General features: G+C 28.6%; 1 protein-coding gene across 1 annotated transcript in view; it reads left to right on the forward strand.

The window, feature by feature from the left end:
- Positions 1-4913: 4913 nt before the first annotated feature.
- LOC105844319 (cilia- and flagella-associated protein 221) overlaps positions 4914-20399 on the forward strand; it is a 45934-nt gene continuing 30448 nt past the window's right edge. The window contains exons 1-9 of the mRNA XM_065810020.1: positions 4914-5111; positions 5359-5459; positions 10140-10226; positions 10338-10433; positions 11756-11859; positions 12284-12387; positions 13017-13099; positions 13188-13264; positions 14314-14443. Coding sequence (XP_065666092.1) covers positions 5000-5111; positions 5359-5459; positions 10140-10226; positions 10338-10433; positions 11756-11859; positions 12284-12387; positions 13017-13099; positions 13188-13264; positions 14314-14443 — 894 coding nt within the window. The 5' untranslated portion in view covers positions 4914-4999. The remainder of the gene's footprint in view (positions 5112-5358; positions 5460-10139; positions 10227-10337; positions 10434-11755; positions 11860-12283; positions 12388-13016; positions 13100-13187; positions 13265-14313; positions 14444-20399) is intronic.

A 20399-nucleotide genomic window follows, 5' to 3' on the forward strand; every position in this document is an offset into this window, starting at 1 on the left:
AATAGCTTTTTATGTTGATAAATTTCCCGATAGTGCTGGGCATTTCCAACGATACGAAGAAAATGATTTGATAATAACACCTTTAATCTTAGTTAAAGTAATGCCCTGAACGAAAAGAGTTCATGCTATGGTGACTACTTTCTTATCTATTAAACAGTGTTATTTTTTTTTAAGTTCTTTAATTATGATTTTATACTTTGAACGCTAATTATAGGAAAGTCAATTTTCAGAAATAGTCTTTGTTGACTCCTTCAAATATGGATGCAAACAATCATAGGGTTTTTCTCCTTTGTACTCATTTTGCAGCGACAAAAAAATTGACACCTTAATAAAGGCCTTTGAAGCATACAAAATTTTATTACCCGAAAATGCTTTTTCCAATAAAAGAAATATAACTGGTCCTGATGTTATGCTCACAGACAGCTGTTCAGAGTTAAGAGATGCATTATCAAACGTTTGGCCTTGCTCATTATTATTATTATGTACTTTTCATCTTTTGCAACAAGTTTGGCAATTGCTGTTCGATATCAAACACCATACCGAAAAAGTGGATTGACCGGCTATGTCAAATTTAAAAAAAACACCGTTTACTCTGAAACAATAGAGAAAATTGAGGCTGCTTTTTCGCAATTGTTATGCGACGATATCGTTAAAAAATGCCCTAATCTAATATTTTATTTAAAAAACATTTATGAAATGAAAAGATATTGGGCATTACCATTTCGCTAGACTTTACAAACACGTGGTAATAACACTAATAATTAAACCGAAGCTCAATATTTAGTCATGAAAGATTTAATTTTGCAAAGAGTGAGAGCATATAATATTAACGTATTACTTGATAGTTTTACCGACGAGATAGATCAATATGTTAAAATAAATTGTTATCTGTAGCTAGTGGATCTTTTGATAGTTACAATACTCCTCGATATTTTGTTAAACCCATAAAAAACAAAGTAGGAATCGCATTTGTTAAACCATTAGCACAATGCTACGTGATACACAAAATATCGGTTGCAACGTTTTTGAGGTTCCAAGTGCGTCTGGAAAAAAAACTATGCGGTGGATTATTATTATTCAAATAACACTTATAAACAAATAAAGTTTTTTTGTTGAAATCTTATAAACTAGGTGGTTTATTAAATCAAATTAAATATGCTGATTTCAAATATGCAAACCATTTCTTTCTATCACCCTCAGTTTTTGAGATATAGGGCATAAGGCATAAATATAGGGCATAGGGCATGAGATAAAGGGCATAATGCACGTGAAATCAATTTTAATATAATATAATACATGGAAATCTTTATAGTGACATATTACTATAATGATTTACATGTATTATTTAATATAATTTTAAGCAATTTAAGTTATTAATATATCATTATTTTAGTATTATATTTTGTTTTTTATAAGTTAAGTAAATATTATAATTGTTTTAAATAATTTAAAACAATTATAATATTTATAACTTATAACTTCGTGATTATAAATTTAAAACGTAGTTAATTAAATCCTAAAAATGGTTTTTTAACTATAATTGTATTATATATAAACTTTTTTTATTTTTTAGTTCGATTAAAGACACATAAAAACACAATTTTTTTATATTAAAAATAAAGTTTGATATTAATAAATATTGTCTGGTTTAAGTTTTTTGGCTTTGGATTTACGCTTGCGACGAAGTGTCCAGCAGTAATCCGCTAACATTGTTACACTCCAACGACCTTGATAACGCGACTCCATTACTATTATATCTTGATGAAAGCGTTCACCATGTTTGTTGCTTACAGAACCAAGGTTTCCTGAAAAGAAATTAAGATGCGAGTCAAGGAGATGAAATTTGAGGGACATGTTGCATCCCATATCTCTATAGGCGTTTATGCAATTTTTAAACACATCTTCAAAACTTACAGATTTGTTATTTCCAAGAAAGTTAGCAATGACGGGTTTAAATGCAAGCCATGCATTTTTTTCAAATCTACTAAGTAAATTTTCAAAGTGGATGTCAGCAAAAATCTTTTTTATTTGAGGACCTATTAATATACCTTCTTTCACTTTAGCATCACTCAGTTCAGGAAATTTGTTACGTAAGTACATAAACGACTCTGAGTCATTGTGTAGCGCCTTAACAAAATTTTTCTTAAGTCCTAATTTAAATAAAGTGATGGCATAATTATTTTATCATGTTAAACTCATAGCAATCGAAGGACATTTTTATTTCCTGGCTGCATTCTATCTCTGATTGGTCAATCCTTCTTTATATAGTGTTGCTTTCTATCTCTTGTAATTACTTTTAAATCACCACATATTCTCGAGTTAAATTTTGCCATAATCAATTTTATTTAATAGCAGCGACATTGTTTTGCATGTTTCTTTTAGATTGGCAGAATATGCAATTGGTACAGACGCATATATATTTCCGTTGTGAAGCAATACTGCTTTTAAAATGGTCTTTGATGAATCAATAAATAATCTCCATGATTCTATATTAAGTTCAATGCCAAAGTTTTTCATAAGATTTCCAATATCTGTGCAATAACATATATTCTCATTAACTAAAAAAACTTAACCAATTCTTTGTGACGATTTCGAAATTTAGAAACTGTTGTACCTGGTGTCAATAAATTAAATTCTTGAAGTCGAGATCCAAGTAATTCAGCTTGGCCTTTTGTCATTGCCAAGTCTCGCACAGGATCGCAAAGTTCTGCATTATTAATTAAATGGACGTTTTTGTCATGTTCGTTGTAATCAGAGTCTGAGCTACTGACAGAAGACGTAATTTGAAATTCGTCCAACATTTCTACATTGGTATTATATTCAGTAGGTGCAGCAGGTATTGGCAAAGTGGCAGGATTATGGAGTATTGACTTTAAAACTGATGCCACTTCAGGATATTTAACAGACAATTGAGTTATATATGAAAATCCAGCAATATTTACAGAACCGAAATAACAACCTGTAGCATGGTTGCTAGACTCCCGCCATATCATTGGAACACCAAACAAAGAATGATTGTTCTTTTTTTCTTTTTTTATCCAACCACGCAAGTTGCATGCACATGCTGAGCAGATAAAATTTGGTACCCAAGTCTTATCCAAATCTACTTTTGAATCAAAATATAACTGATAAGCTTTTTTTAGAAAGTGTAAACGTTTTCCGATGAGATTTGTCTGTTAGATAGCCGCAGACACAATAAAACATATCTTTTGAATCATATAGCATCTGAAAGCCATGATATTAACTTACAATTCAACTTAAATTTAAATAATGATAAAACTATGTAAACCTTTTTAGAATAAATTAAAAAAATGAATAAAATATAACAAAATATAGAAATATATATTTCTATGCTTAGTAAAAACGTAGAAAATACAATTTTACGGATATCTCAAAAACCTGATGTGATACAAAAAAATGGTTTTCAGATTTGAAATCAGCGCTAAAAACTACATTAGATTATATAAACGACATATTAGATTGTCACTGCTTGTTTATCACTGTAATAAATAATGTTTGCAATTGAATTATATTGTAATTCTATTACTGGACAATTCTGAATCTCACTGTAATTTTATAAGTTATATAAATTACAGTGTAGTTTATACATGTTATAAATTACAGTGTAGTTTATATAATTTATGTAAATTACAGTGACACTTAGGGACAGAGATTAAAATTTAGTGTACAATCCTAAATCTCACAGTAATTTGCAGTGAGATCATTTTTAACGTCCAGTAATAGAAAATATTTTAGTATAATTTAATTTATAAAACTAAATTATGGTTATTTATTTTTATTTTTGACATTTAATAAACTCTGTATATGATTTGTAAATCTTATAATTAAGTAAAGTTTCACTCGATTATAGTCTATTGTCAATTGAGAATCATAAATTATAACTTATTATATCAGTTATAAAAAAAAAAAAAATGCATCATAATATAACAAAATATTAATTGCATTTTAACCAATAAAATTAAACTAAAATTAAAAGTGAAATTGCTACTAATAGCTCATTTTCCTTAAAGTATAGTTAATGTTTTAAAATAAAAACATTTAAATAGTTGATTTAAAAAAGTTTATATTTTCAGAATACTCATTAAAATTTTCGTTCAAAATCACGTGCATGTTTAACCTACATAGCGTTTGTTTATAATTTTTAAAATTATTTAGATGGTTCAAAATTTACTTTTAACGAAAATGGGAGCCACCGTTTAAATCAGGAGCCACCGTTTACGGAAAAAAAGATCGCGCCGGCACGAGTAGATTTCAAGTGGGGAGGGAAGGACATATGGGTTTTTGCCAAAAACGTTTAAAACACATAAAAAAAAAATCTAACTTGCTCGACTATGTTGAAATCAGTTCATTTATAATTTTTTTTTTTCTCCTTAAAAAAAAAAAGTTTTTAAAGTTACTGTTTGCAAAGTTTTTTGAACTTTGTGGTTTTATGAACATCTGTCACTGTACCGTCACGGTAGTTTTGATACGCCGAACTGATTCAAAAATGCATTGATTGTGTGCATTGTGATTATAAGAGATATTTTCTTAAAACAAAACGTCTCCGTTTTTTTTTCTGTCAGAAATGCGGGCAAATTTGTAAAGCAACTATGTAAATGATGATTTGTTGTTACCTAGATTTTGCTATCTTCGTTTAAAATAAACGCAGATTTTTGTAATGAGAAAGTTATATTTTAGGGGGCGCAAGTTTACTGACTATGGGAGCCTCCTCCTCCCCTCCCCTCCCCTCCTCTACAACACATGCTGAATCCGCCACTGTGTCACATCCAAAACCCCATACTCTACTCTTCCCTATTAAATTTTAATAAAGTTTTATTTAATGAAAGTTTTATTTTATCAAAAAATATGCCTATTTTATTTATAAAAGATAGCTGCTAAACTCGTTTGTTTTAATGAAAGTTCATTGGATACGCCTCTGATGTCCTACTATTTAATTATGCACCCTTGTTTTAAAAAAACCAGGCAACGATAAACAAAGATGGCGATAAACGTAGGAGTAGAAAACTATCCTGAATATAATATAAATTCATCGTTACATTGTATTTCAACTTCTGAGAAATCGGTGGTTAATAATCGAATTGAAGACATACGTTAGTATATAGTTTTTTTGTTAAAAGTTAGTGAGTTTAATTAAGGTCATATATTTTTTATTTATAAAAGTAATTAGGTTATGAAACTATTGTTAGAACTATTTTAAGACTTTATTAAAATTGTTATAATGATTTTATCTTTTTAAATAAACTGTATAAGTTTAAGTTTTTTTCTATTATTTTATAAAATATCTTTTTATATAAATAATTAAATAATTTTTTTATAAATGAAGAAAAAATATTCTAGAGAAATACGAGTTAACTGGTAGAAAAGACATCCTTCAAGTAAATCCTCAATCTATTTTTTTTCATGGATTTGAACTTGGCGCTAGATATTGTCAAATTCTTGTGAGTTTTTTAAGTTCAAAATATAGTTGACTTAATGTCAAATGTATATATAAGTATAATTTTTTTTATAAGTATTTTATATAGGTTTATATTTTTGTAAGAAAATCAAGTGTTTAATAGATTAATGAATAAATTTCTACATTTCAAGTTGTTTTCAAAATAGTTCAAATATTAATTGGGTGTTGCTACATTGATTGAGGGTTTGACGAGGGGCAGCAATCTTTTTTCTTTTATTATTCTAATAAATATTCCTTATGTTCAAAAAGTCTCCACTGACAAGAGCGCAATAAGCAAAAAAATAAACTTATTTTAGGCTGCTTAAATGTAGAATTACCATAAATTGATTGTTAATATGAATTAAAAAATAACTGAACTATTAATTAGGTACGCACTTATAATGATGATGATGACATTAGTTTGTTTAATATATAAGCTATAATGATGACATTAGTTTGTTTTTTTAAAGTTTATTTTAGTATTGAATATCTATGACTCAACACTTGTGCAATTTGAACAAGTTTCCATAATGGCATTTTTTTGTTTATTTATGATATTATAAAAATTAGTCAGTTGAAGCAACTTGTCAGGATTGAGTACCTTTATTAGCTTATCCTGCTGTTAAGCAACGCAAAATCATTTAATTAGTTTAAATAAACTCTATGGTGATGAAGTGAAATTGAAATTGTTGTAACTAAAAGGAATTAATTAGTAAACATTTCTGAAAATAATTAAACATAGAACTTAAGTTATTATTAAAAGAAATGGTTTATAAACAATTTATTAGCATTTTTTAAACATTTTATTATTGTTTTATAGAACATTAAAAAAGTCTCTATGGACAAGAATATAAAGAGCTAATAATCTAATAAAGTAATAAATTTATTTTACGCCACTTAACTGCAGGATAACCCTTTATTGTTAAATTCAATCCAAACAAGGCTGCACGCAACCACTAATTGGAAGTTAGCAGCAAACAAAAAAGAGTGTTAAAGAATGAGAAAGAGCTTGACAGTAGGCTGAAAAAATTGTACATTGTAGTCACGAAAAGTCTAGAAAGCGAGGAAAAGTCAAGAAACTGTAAAAAGAAAAAAGCACTGACATTTGAGGTAAGGAATTCAATGAATAAAAGTTTTTAGAGCATGAAGAAACAGCTACAATTTGTAAGAATAAGTTTTGTTTGATAGAGCAAGAGATAACAGAAGAAAGAGATACAACCTTAAAATGATGGTGCAAAGATTTTTACTTTGTAGAAAGGACAGTTTCAATTAAATTTACAAAGTAATTTGGATCTTGTCTAAAAGTGAAAGGGTATCATTAAAAAAACCAGCCCAAATATGAAAAACAATATACAGAGATAGAATTAGGAGAAAGAAAATGGAAAAAAACACAATAAAAAGAGGCAACTTAGCAGATGTTAATTTTTTGAATTGTGTATAATTCCGGAAAGATTCAGTATTAAAAAATGATCTAAGAAGATTCAAATAGAAGATTCAGATTATTGAGAATTGCCATTTATCAATTTATGAGTATTAACAACATTAAAATAAAAAACATATACCAATATTACCAGTAAGTAACTGATTTTTTTTTGTTTATAATTCACCAGTCATTGTGAGCCTCATTGTGATTCATTGTGATTCATTGTGATTCATTGTGACTCATTGTGATTCATTGTGAGTCACATGAGACATTATCTTCAAGAATAGCTTCCTGTTCTAAGTAATCAAAAAGTAATGACTTTTTTACAGGCTGGAGTATATACTTTAGAGGTTATTTTTTCAGAGAGATCATTAAAATAGATAAGAAACAACACAGGACCAAGGGCGGAGCTTTGTAAAACTCCAAAAGTCACTAAAAATAAAGAATAATATTTTTCATCAAGGATGACTTTAATACTGCGGTTAGACAGGAACGATTTGATAATTTTATAATTTTTGAAGAAGTACTATATAAAAAGAGCTTATGGAGAATGGCACATCAAAAATCTTTGACATGTAAAAACCAATATATCTGTTTCACTAATTTTATTTAATGCACATTATAACCTTTCTGTTATGTTTAACAAGTAAGCAGTGAAACAATAGGGTTGAAATCTATTAATTGTCAGATAGTACACGTTTTTTTTAAATTTATTTAAAAGAAACTTTTTACTAGAAGCTCCAAAATTTTAAGAAACTTTTAGTAATAAGTTAGTTTTCAATAAGAAACTTATTTAAGAGTTCAAGCAATATTTTCTAATTATAAGTATCTAATTTGCACGCGCCATAGAATGGATTTCCATTCGGTTGGTTTCTGATGGCGAGAAAAACAAAGGGTTGCTGTGGTGCAGATAGATGGCAATCATAGACCAATCATTTTAGATGAAAAGTAATCACGGAATGTGACAAATCCTTGATTACTAGATGGCAAAATAATCACCGTTTTATAATTGATGCTGTGGTTATTGGACTTAAAAAAATTATAAAAAAGAACAGACCCGGTACTAGATATAAACATATTTTCATAAAGCTGAATGAAAAGTTTTTGGTGCATGAATGAAATGTTTGAAAGTTTTACATGGTTTTACGTAAATACGAATAAGATCCTCAATCAAATTCATCCAAAAGCTGGGGGGAAATTCCTATAAGTGCAATTACTAGATTTATTCAACTACAAAATCAAGTTAAGATGCAACACAATAAGCAGATCGATAGAAGCGAATACTTGCCGGAATTAATAAATTTTTATACACGACTTTGCTAAGGCGTTATAAAATCAGATAACAAAAAATCATCATTCCATTCTAAATGGGGCAGATTTGCACCTAGCTGTCAATTCAACTTTGATCAAGTACCCATGTTGTTCATAGTAGATCAGAAGAAAACCTATGATATAAGTATACCAAAAACTGAACACAGAGGTTATAGAACTTGGGTAAGCCAAGCAGGGCCAGGTCTATGCAAAAGACAATGTACTCTTCAAGTTTGTATTTTGTCTAAGAGCAAAGTTTGTTTGGAGGTGATTTTTTGCGGAAAAGGAAAGCGAATTAGTCCTGATGAGAAGGAATCTTAACACAAAGACATTGATGTGTGTTGGCAACCAAATGCATGGGCAAAAATGGAGTTTAGTATTGAATGTGTTAGAAAAACTTTGAAACCAGCTTTTAAAACTCATAGCAATGATAAGTTTATATTATTTTGTGATAATCTAATATAATTATATGATGTAGTGTTGTAGTGGTAGAGCACTTGCCCCACCATGTCTCTGGTAGTACCATGCTCAACTTGTTTCTCCATGCAGGGGCCTTGTTCATCAAGGTTCGTTTTTCGGAGTTATTTCGGAGAGAGGGTTGTATAACCACAACTAAAAGTAGCCTCCTTGACTGTAATGGCCTTGGGGAGATAAATTGAAATTAAAAAAAAAAAATCCAACTGCACAACTAGTGAATTATTTTGCGCAGAGGTAAATAAAGTAAAGTCAATATGTTTGACTTTACCTCTGTGCAAAAAAAAGAATTAGTTTGGTGTATTTGTTGCTACGGATATATGGCAACCTGTTGATTGTGGTATAGGTCAGATGCTCAAACGAGTTGTTGCAAATAATCAAGAAAAGTGGTTGGGCGATGGTGACAACTTTGAACTTTCAACTGGATGTTAAAGTGTGAAGGATTTAATTATACTCATTGGGTAGGAGAGGCTCATCACCAAATAATGGGTGAATATGCACAAACTCAGTGAAGATGCTTTGAAAAGCTGTATGGTTGATTATGACAGATGGAATGGAAGATTATTAAATAAATACAGAAGGTATTGGGAATTATGTTGTACCACCCCTATTGCTGATTAAAATTGGTCAAGAATCCATTCAATGTGCTCCATCAATACCTGCCAAAAAGCCGGAAGACATGTTACCAAAAGAAGGGCCTGAATCAACAGAGGTTGATTTAGATATATCATAATGAGTGGATGACCCTAAAGAACGGGTTTTTTGAAAAATGTTTGGTTAATCAGGAAATTTTGTGGATATTACGAATGGTGGTACATTGATAGAATTACGTGGTATAACACAAAATTAGGAGAATATCGTGTTCTGTTTAATGACAAATCTGAAAATTATATTACTTTGAATGATACATAATAACATGTATTCGAATTTGTTTGATTTCTTATTTTAAAAAAAAAAACAACTTGTATTCAAATTGTATTTTATTCGCTTTTTCAATCTTTTAATAATCTGAAATTTAAGAAAATTTTAAGAAACTTTTAGTACTATGTTTAGAAAAAGTACCCTTAAAATAAGAGTCTTTCTTGTACTAACCTATTTCCTTGGTTTCATATTAAAAAAAAACATGTAAGTTGTTAAACTTAAGTTGAGATATTAGAGGTTCATTAGGTTCATTAGTCAGACTAAAAAATGTTGATAGTTGTAGCAAGAAAACCAGTTGTGCAAAATTTAGAAAAGTTACAATTATCTTCAAAGTTTTTAAACATTTTTTTTAAACAGTTTTTAAAAACTGATGAACATATTAACCAATAATTACATTCAATAAACGCTAAATTAAAAATATGTGTTTTATCCAGTTTACTTTTAAATAAGTTTAACTTATTTAAAAATAAACTGCAAATCAAAAAATTTTGAGTAAGATATGTTTTATGAAAATATTTTCAGTTGAATAAATTTTTGTTATAATTTTTTTAAAAGACCGTTATCAATGTTTCTCAAGAATGTCAAAGAATCCATATTTTTGCGCCCATCTGTAAAGAATTTAATATTAAGCATGAGAATAAGGTAGTTTAGGATTTTCTAAATAAAAGTTTGTTTTTTTTATATTTATGTGATCTCTATTCTTAATTAGTATTACTATGTTTTTTGTTGTGAAAATTGTTGTTCATCATTTAGCACAAGCTTTACCCTGGAATGTCTCTTAAAGTTCTTATTGAATTTAAACCTAAAGAAAATAATTTTTTAAAAGATAGTATTAGAATAACCTGCAAAGTAAGTTTTTTGTTTTATTATTATATAAATTGAAATTTTTATTTATTTTCATTTAGATTTTCTTTTTGAGTATTAATTTTTTTTTTTAGATTTTTTTCTTGTGTAATATTTGTGTAACGTTATTATCTTTACAGCAACTATGTTATTAGGGTGTGTCGATTATTAGGGTGTGTCAATTTTTTAGATAAAATATATTTTTTCAAATTAAGAAAAAAGAGTAGTGAAAAAGTATAACTTAGTCATTTTTTTAAAACTTGTTTTGGTTATTAATAATAATCTGCTGGTAGCCATTTTTTTCTTTCAAAAGTAATTAATAATTCATAGTCAGACCAAAAGGAAAGCGCCAGTAAACGTATTTTGTTTATTAAAAATGTCAAAAAGTACGAGAAATGCATTATCAATTAAAATGAGCAAACTTGTAGGGAATGGAAAAGAACTTTATACATCTGAGCTTCTAACAGCTAGAGATATGCTGAGATATGGTATATTTATAAAATAAAATAATGAGAAAATTATCGGAAGCTGCAATGCAGATCAGCTTAGTAACTGGTATGTTACCTGCTTTACTTGTTCAATGGATAAAAGCAAATGCACTCTTTACATATCCTGTTGTAATTCATGAAAAAAAAGTTATAAAAAACTTAAGTGTTTATGGAAGCAGCAGTTGATGCTAGTATTGGACATGGAAAAAAAAACTAAAAAAGAAAGATTTAATTTAAAGCGAGACAAGCTTGTGGACATCTTATTTTGCAAATGTATACTAATCCTGTGTTTAGAATACAAATGTGATTCAGAGTGTATAGAAAAATTTCATATAAAGTATAAATGTAAGAGAGATGAGAAAATACCAGTTTTAGAGCTTTAATCTCTCCACTCTCAGAGAACTAAAATTGGCAGCTTTGGAACTTTTTATATTAGTGCAGATAGGAGAGAATTCAAAAAAATTAAAATAAAATAACAAAAACAAATTGCAATGAGAAATAAAAGAAATTTTAGGGAGCAATATGATCATCAAGTTGTAAGGAGAAACATTAAAGCCTGAGTTAATGTTATTCAAAATGTGGTAACATAAACATTATGGTTTCTATTCATTGCTTTTGTTTGTCTTGTGTTTTTTTATTAATCCACTATGTACATAAACAACTTTGGATTTGGCACAGTAATACTGATACCATTCCTTCACAAGTCTTTTTTGTAAAATAACTTGTTCAGAAAATATATAATATCTTATTTCCCAATTGTTTTACCTACTTTGTGCTACAAGGAAATTATAGAAATCTCATGATATTATTTAAATAATCTTATATTTCACTTTGATTTAGGATATATCAGATCTTAATGTTCCTATATATGCATATTTATATCTGGATTTGGCATCAACTTTTCCAACTTTATTAACTTTTAAACCTACTGTTGTTGGATTTAGGTTAGTATAGGATTATTAGTTAAATGCTTATATGTCATTATAATTCATAAAAAATATATAAATTGTATTATTGAATTGATAATAAAATATATCCAATTTATAATAAAAAAAACTAATTTAAAATTAGGTATGAGGTTTTCAAGGTAATCCTATGGTATATTAAGTAATAAATAGTGTATAAAACTAATATATATAAAATAATATAAAAATAATATATATATATACATATATATATATATTATATATATATATATATATATATATATATATATATATATATATATATATATATATATATATATATTATTGTATATATTAAGGGAATAATACATAGTAAATATTGCATAACAACTAATATAATAAGCAATATATATAAATAACATACAATAAGTAGTATATAATATGTAAAACTTTATTTGTTTAGTGATGTTAAAAATGTTCCACTGCAGAACAACACACCTGTTAATTTTGATTTTCAAATTGTGTTTATTGAGAAGAATGCTTTCTTTAACGCAAGCCCACTCGAAGGTCTAAATATCAAATAGCTGGCTAGTAACATATTTTTATATTTGGTTAATACAGAATTATTATAAAAATCATTTACTACAATCAATTCCAATAACAGTATATTAGAACCCATTATTTTGACAATCAAATTATATTGACTTTAAAAAAGTGTAAATAAAATTTTAACTATGATTTTGTGTGTGATTTTTTTTTTTTTTTTTTTTTTGCATTCCAATAAGATTTAATATTTCTAATTATCTTACATAATAACTATCATTTTCTTAAATCTTCTTTAGCTGTTTTATTTTGATAAAAGAAACATGACACCAGAAAAAAATATTTTTTAGGGTTTTTATAAATATTGTTTGTTATTTATTTTTGCATAAATGCTGGTTTTTACGAAAAAATATTTTTGAATTGTGAAATTAATAATGAACTTTTTAACCTTAAATTACCTACCCAAACCAAAACCTTCAGTCAATGTATGTGCATTCCTCCCATGTTCTACTTGATTTTATATTGATTCAAAAAATTTATTGAACTCAAGAAAGTTTTATTTGGTTTATTTGCCTAAAATTATTTGAATGAAAACCATTACTTATAATATTTTATTATAAGTTTTGATGTTATTAATTATTTTTCTTTCTTAGGTGTATTACCTGGAAATAGTTGCATAAACATCACACTGAAGTATTCACCTTTAGAGTTTAGTACATCTGTTTCAAAATTGCAGGTAAATGAAAACTAAATTTACATGTTCTTTTTTTTCAATTCATTAACCATTTTCTTGTCTTGAGTAAAAGCGTTTTTTTTTTAATTAGATTTTAATATCCCAATTTAACTCCAAGCCACATACTTGTACATTAATTGGTTCATGTCAACCTGGATTAGCTGCAAAGTTAGTGTGATTTCAGTTTTACATTTGTTTACTAACTATTTGATTCCATTATGGTTAGTTTTGACTACAGTTTTGATGGCTGTTATATATTTTTTTTAAATACAGTTTTGGAAGCCATTATAGTTTGTTTTGTGTACAGCTTTAATAGTCAGTTTACAGTTTTGTGTACAGCTTTAATAGTCAGTTTACAGTTTTGTGTACAGCTTTAATAGTCAGTTCACAGTTTTGTGTACAGCTTTAATGGTCAGTTTACAGTTTTGTGTACAGCTTTAATAGTCAGTTTACAGTTTTGTGTACAGCTTTAATAGTCAGTTTACAGTTTTGTGTACAGCTTTAATAGTCAGTTCACAGTTTTGTGTACAGCTTTAATGGTCAGTTTACAGTTTTGTGTACAGCTTTAATAGTCAGTTTACAGTTTTGTGTACAGCTTTAATAGTCAGTTTACAGTTTTGTGTACAGCTTTAATGGTCAGTTTACAGTTTTGTGTACAGCTTTAATAGTCAGTTTACAGTTTTGTGTACAGCTTTAATAGTCAGTTTACAGTTTTGTGTACAGCTTTAATGGTCAGTTTACAGTTTTGTGTACAGCTTTAATAGTCAGTTTACAGTTTTGTGTACAGCTTTAATAGTCAGTTTACAGTTTTGTGTACAGCTTTAATGGTCAGTTTACAGTTTTGTGTACAGCTTTAATGGTCAGTTTACAGTTTTGTGTACAGCTTTAATAGTCAGTTTACAGTTTTGTGTACAGCTTTAATAGTCAGTTTACAGTTTTGTGTACAGCTTTAATAGTCAGTTTACAGTTTTGTGTACAGCTTTAATAGTCAGTTTACAGTTTTGTGTACAGCTTTAATAGTCAGTTTACAGTTTTGTGTACAGCTTTAATGGTCAGTTTACAGTTTTGTGTACAGCTTTAATAGTCAGTTTACAGTTTTGTGTACAGCTTTAATAGTTTAGTCGGAATACGCTTATTTTAGTTGTTTTGTTATTTTGATTGACAAAACATTTTTTTGTAAACTTTATTTCAAGTCTTCTAGATTTTTTATATATTAGATTAAAGGAGAAAGAACAAGAACTTATTCCAAAAATGGGATTAGACCCCGAGGTTGTTAGTCCTCTTGGTCGCCTGCGTGTTAAGAAGTTGGTTTCTAAATCTATATCAAAGCAGAATTGCAAAACAAATGTAATTTTTTTAAACAAGATTTTTGTTTTAAAAGTTAAAGCTAACTTTAAATACCAAAACTTTATTAGCTTGATACAAATAAGTAATTGAATAATTTTTTTATTTATATATTTGTATATATATGTGTGTGTGTATATTATACAGTAGAGTCCCGTTAACTCAGAACCTGGATAAGTAGGACTTTTACTAAGTCGGACTAATTTTCAATTCCCCTTGAATTCTCTATACATACCAAAAACTTCGGTTAACTCGGACATTTGCTAAGTTGGATAAAATATATATACCTGTTCAGAGTCCGAGTTAACGGGATTCTACTGTATATGTATATATATGTATGTGTGTGTATATATATATATATATATATATATATATATATATATATATATATATATATATATATATATATATATATATATATATGTACATATATATATATGTACATATATATATATGTATATATATATATATATATATATATATATATACATACATATATATATATATATATATATATATATATATATATATATATATATATATATATATATATATATATATATATATATATATATATATATATATATATATATATGTATATACACACTCTCACAATCAGGAAAATACAGGGTTGCCACCAAATCAAGAAATTCAGGGAAAGTCTGGGAAATTTAGATATGATCAGGAGAAATCAGGGAAAAAAGATTGATTTAGTTAAAAGTCAGGGAAAATCAGGAATTTTTTAATTTTGTACTATTTTATTTTAATGTTTTAAAGGTTTTGTAGTAAAAAGTATTCATTTTTTAGTTAACAAATTAAATAATTTACAACTCAAATGATTGTTCAAATGTTTTATATTTGATCATTATAAAAAAATTAAGTTTTATTCTGGTCATTTATTTACAGTATAAACCAAATAAAAAGTTTATGCAAAACATTTATGTAGGTTTGAGTGGAACCATTATTAATAGTTTAAATGAATTTATTAGGTGTTTTTTTGTGTAAAAATAGCTGCAACATGTGAAGACTTTCAAAGTTTCTTTAAATCATATTGTATTTTTGTTTTATTTTTTTAGAATAAATAAAAATTTGAAATTTTTAAATGACAGTTTATTTCAATAAAGAATGTTTGATTGATCCGTTGTTTAAAAAATGGCTGGTAAATGGCACAGATAAAAAGTCAGTCAAATGCAAAACATGTCAACTTATCAAATATAGATCAGAGAGCTGTGACAAGTCACATGGAGAGGAAAAAACATATTCAGAAAGTCAAAACTATTATCCTGCTACTTCAAACCTGCACAGTCTACATCTAAAAACCAAGGAGTTCTTATAGTTGAACAATCTGATAAAACTTGTGCAGGTATCTCTTTTGCATGCAGTATAAAAGAATTTCTCATTGAAATTGTGTAATGAGAATGGACTGCTATATTAAAAAATGTTTCGTCATAACACAACTGTTAAATCTTATGAGATGGGTAGAAAAAAACTTGGTTATTAATTTTGGGTTTGGGCATTGTTTACACATACTTTTAACAATAAATATCAGGAAATCTTCTTTTTATATCTTTTCATTTGATGAAAGCCTGATTTGATGAAGATTCTTTTCAAAATTGTCAAATGCACCTAAGTATTCATTTTTGGAACATTGATCTAAATTGTGTTGAATACAAATACTTTGACTCTAAAAATTACTTGAAAGTATGACCACATCTTTGGCAATGATTAATTGCATAAATCTGACAAAAACTGTGTACAGATTTCCTAAAATAAACTGGTTACTTCTTGATCTTTTTAAAAAGCAGCCTGAGCAACCAGAGCTACCTAAACTTCTTAAAATTAAGAGTTGCAACCTTCATTTAATCCATGGTGCTTTTAAAGCTGGTTTTCAATCAAGGAAGTTAATGAAAGCAATTTTTGCAACCTTTTCCATGGTTCTCCTGCTAGAAGAGCTGATTATGTAACTGTCACTGAACTAAAGATAAATTAACTTTCACTAAATTCTTTTTGGTTTCATTGCTAGTTTGTTGCATAAAATTTTAGTGAGATATCAGACAGACACCTCAATGATTCCATCTCTCTAAAGATTCGTTTTCAACTGGTTAAATCTTAATGAGTTTAATAACTAAACAAGATGTTTTATGCAGCATCATCAATGAGAGGTAACTTCTGAAATTTTATTTCACTAGAAAGCAGGAGTTTCTACTGTTAAAATCAATGACAATTGGTTTTACTGCATAACATAACGTTATGGAATTAAAGAAGAAAAGGTGTGATCTCAAGATGTGATCAATATATACATGAATCACACTAGAAATTGTTTAGACGAGTTTTAAAACCATCAAAGTTGGTATAAAATGCAAGTGTCAAAAGTCGTGAAAGTATTTTTTCTGTTAGACCATGGCCAAGCATTAGTTGAGAGGGGATTTAGTATAAATAGTAATATGCTTAGGGAAAACATGAAAGAAAAGTCACTTGTCTTTTGTGAAAAAAGACAAGTGACTATCGAAGATCTCATGATATCTAACAAATTGAAGGCTTAGCAAATAAAATCAACAATGAAAGACTGTTTGTAACACCTCGTTGAAATAATAATAATATCTAGAGGAAAATAGAAATTTGCAAACAAAAGGAATTGAAAGTAATGTGATAATGTTGAATCAAGTAGTATTAAGACTTAAGGAGCAGGAAAAAGTTTTGAGTTAAGTATAAAGTATAAAATGCAAATTATTATTGCCTTTCTAATTATTTAAAATATTTTAAATGTTGGTTCTTTCGAGCTTTTTATTTTTACAATCTTTATGTTTAGTATTAGTTTTTATATTCGTTTCATAGACCAATTTGCTAATTTCAACTGAGTTTTAGAAGGTACAAAGTATTTAATCTTTTTTTTTTTTATCAAACAAATCATTGGTTTTCCATTTAAAACAGAAATATAAAAATTTCTTATATATAGAAAGCGGGCTTTCTGTTTTCTTTAGGGGGGTAAAAATAGCATGTCTGGGGGTAATGTTGAAGTTTTAATGCAACGTTATTGGAGTAAAAATGATAGAAATGTCAGAGGAAGATAAGCAAAGTGTCATTGAAAAAATCAGGGAAAATCAGGGAATTTTATTCCAGATTTCAGTGGCAACCCTGAAATAAGGTCGGCAATAAATTACAGAGTTAAAATCATTAGTGGTTTGCATCAGGTTGACAAAAAAAAATTTGCCACAAAGGAGTAACCATAAAACATAAAAACTAGGTCAGCAACTTTTTGCTGACCTCAAACACTATTAGGTCAGCAGTAAGATATGTATTTTTTATTTACATTAAAATAACAAATAGTTAAACTTAACTGTTCTTTTAGTAGTGCAATATATTTCTAATTAATAGTAAAAAAAATTGATACAGGTACCACTGTCTATTGTATTAACAAAATGGGAGTTATCACCATTGCCTAGAGTCTATATTGAATTTCAAAACTCTCTACGTTCAAGAGTCTGTTGATTCAAAAATCCTATTATTTAAGAGCAACTGAAAAGTGATTTGTCCTTAACTTGAGGAAAAACAAAGTGAAACCCATCCCCGTATTTTGCGAAAGGCAGAAATATTCTAAGACATTCTTTCAAGTACAAAACTTGATCAACTCAGGCAAGATTTTTGCTTCTTTCTAAGTGTTGGGCAAAGTTGACAAAAACCCATGTGCTTATTTCAATATTAATGAAAGGCTCATGTTTTATCTCTGTCTACTCTTTCTCCTCTTTGTCAGGTTCTTTACTATGTGCATCATGTTCTTCTAATTGAGTTTCATTGTCATAAGCACCTATGGTATTTTTATCATTCTTTTCAATTTCATTTGTTTGGCCTTCTTCCTCATCTGAACTATTTTCAAAAAAATTTTTCACTCCTAACAAGACTGCAAGCATACACTATTAAGTTACTAGAAAACAAAGAATAGTGTTATCAAAGAAATGGTTGACAGAAGACTTAAAAAGTTGAAGGCTGCATTAGTCAAGGAAACAGATGAAGTTGAAAGAGAGTTCCAAAGTATTTATGTGCAAGGAAAAAATCTTAAAGTTTTAAGAGCATGAAGGGACAGATACAGTAAAAAGATAAGTCAAGCAAGAATGAGTTTTGATTGACGGAACTAAGGATGATAGCTCATTTGAGCAGCAATCATGATAGTGTTTGTAGAAAAGTGAAAGAGATGTGACCTTAGGATGATGAGAGAGTGGCTCAAGATTGTTAGATAGAGCAGGTTCAACTACATATGCGATGTATTTTTGGTTCTTGTTGAGAAGAAAAAAAGCATCATTAGAAGAACCAACCCAAATATGACAACAGTATTCCATACATGGGTGAATAAGAGATTTGTAGAGGTAGAGAATCGAATCTGGAGTAAGATAATGATGAGTACGATAAAGAGAAACAACTTTAGCAGATGCTAATTTTGCAAGCGATTGTATATATGGTTCCCATGAGAGGTCAGTAGTGAATGATAATCCAAAAAGATGTAATGTAGAGGACTCAGTGAGATGGTTGCCATTCATCAATTTAGGAATGTTGAAAATATTGCAATAGTTGTTTGCAGTAAATAACTGAGTTTTGTTGGAGTCAAAATTCACAAGCCACTTCAAGCTCCAAACTGTTACAAAAAAGAGAATGTTCTCCAGAGTTTTTAAAAATTGGAACCACAGATGCCATTTTCAAGCAGGCAGAAAAACAAGGAATTTAGTCAACTTATTAAAAAGTTTAGAGAGAATTGAAGGGAGTTCTGGAGAGCACTTTTGTAAGACCCCTCTGATCCCTCCAATTATCGTCCGATCAGTCTTCTTTCTGTTATTAGCAAGGTCTTTGAGTTTTTGATAAACAAATTTCTCACATCTCACCTTGAGTCAAATAACTTACTGTCAGATAATCAATACGGTTTTTGATCCTCTTGCTGTACGGCTGACTTGCTAACTACTGTGACTGAAAGATTTTATCATGCTTTAGATGGAGGCGGAGAGGTTAGGGCTATTGCGCTTGACATACCTAAGGCTTTCGACAAAGTTTGGCACTCTGATCTTCTCCATAAGCTTGTTTCATAAGGTGTATCTGGAAAAGTTTTTGAGATTATCAAATTGTTTCTTTCTTACTGCTTTATTAAAGTCATCCTCGAAGGCCAACACTCTTCTTTATTTCCAGTAACTTCTGGGGTACCTCAAGGTTCTATACTTGGTCCTATTTGGTCTATTTTGTTTCTTATCTACATTAATGACCTTCCCGATAACCTTACATCTAGGGTGGCTCTTTTTGCTGATGACTTAAGTTTATACTCCTGTTTTGACAAAAAGTCTTCTCATTTCGATCGCTTAGAACAGGTTGCCGATCTTGAATCTGATTTCACTTCTGTAACATATTGGGGCTCACCATTTTCTCTCTCCTGATTCCATTCTCTACCTCTACAAGTCTCTTATTCGCCCCTGTACAGAATACTGTTATCATATTTGAGCTGGTTCTTCTAATGATGCTCTTTCTCTTCTAGGCAAGGTCCAAAAACGCGTTGTAAACATAGTTGGACCCGGTCTATCTAATAAGCTTGAGCATCTTTCCCATTGTTGTAAAGTTGCATCTCTTTCTCTTTTCTACAAATACTACCACGGTCACTACTCAAAGGAGCTATCATATCTAGTTCCATCAACTAAAACTCATTCTTACTTGACTTGTTATTCATCAAAGTCTCATTCTTTTACTGTATCTGTCCCTGCATGCTCATAAAACATCATGTTTTTTTGACTAATACAACCTTTAAATTTTCAAGTCTTCCATCAATCGTTTCTTTGCTCTTTAACTCTATTCTTTTTTTCTAGTAACTCCCATACTTAATAGTGGTTGCTTGCAACCTTGTTGGGAGTGAATCAGAATTTTTTTTTTTTAAAAAAAGAGGGTTTTAAGGCACCATAGTATCTATATATACATACATATATATACACAT

This window comes from Hydra vulgaris, chromosome 11 (genome assembly GCF_038396675.1).
Source record: "Hydra vulgaris chromosome 11, alternate assembly HydraT2T_AEP".
NCBI lineage: Eukaryota > Metazoa > Cnidaria > Hydrozoa > Anthoathecata > Hydridae > Hydra > Hydra vulgaris.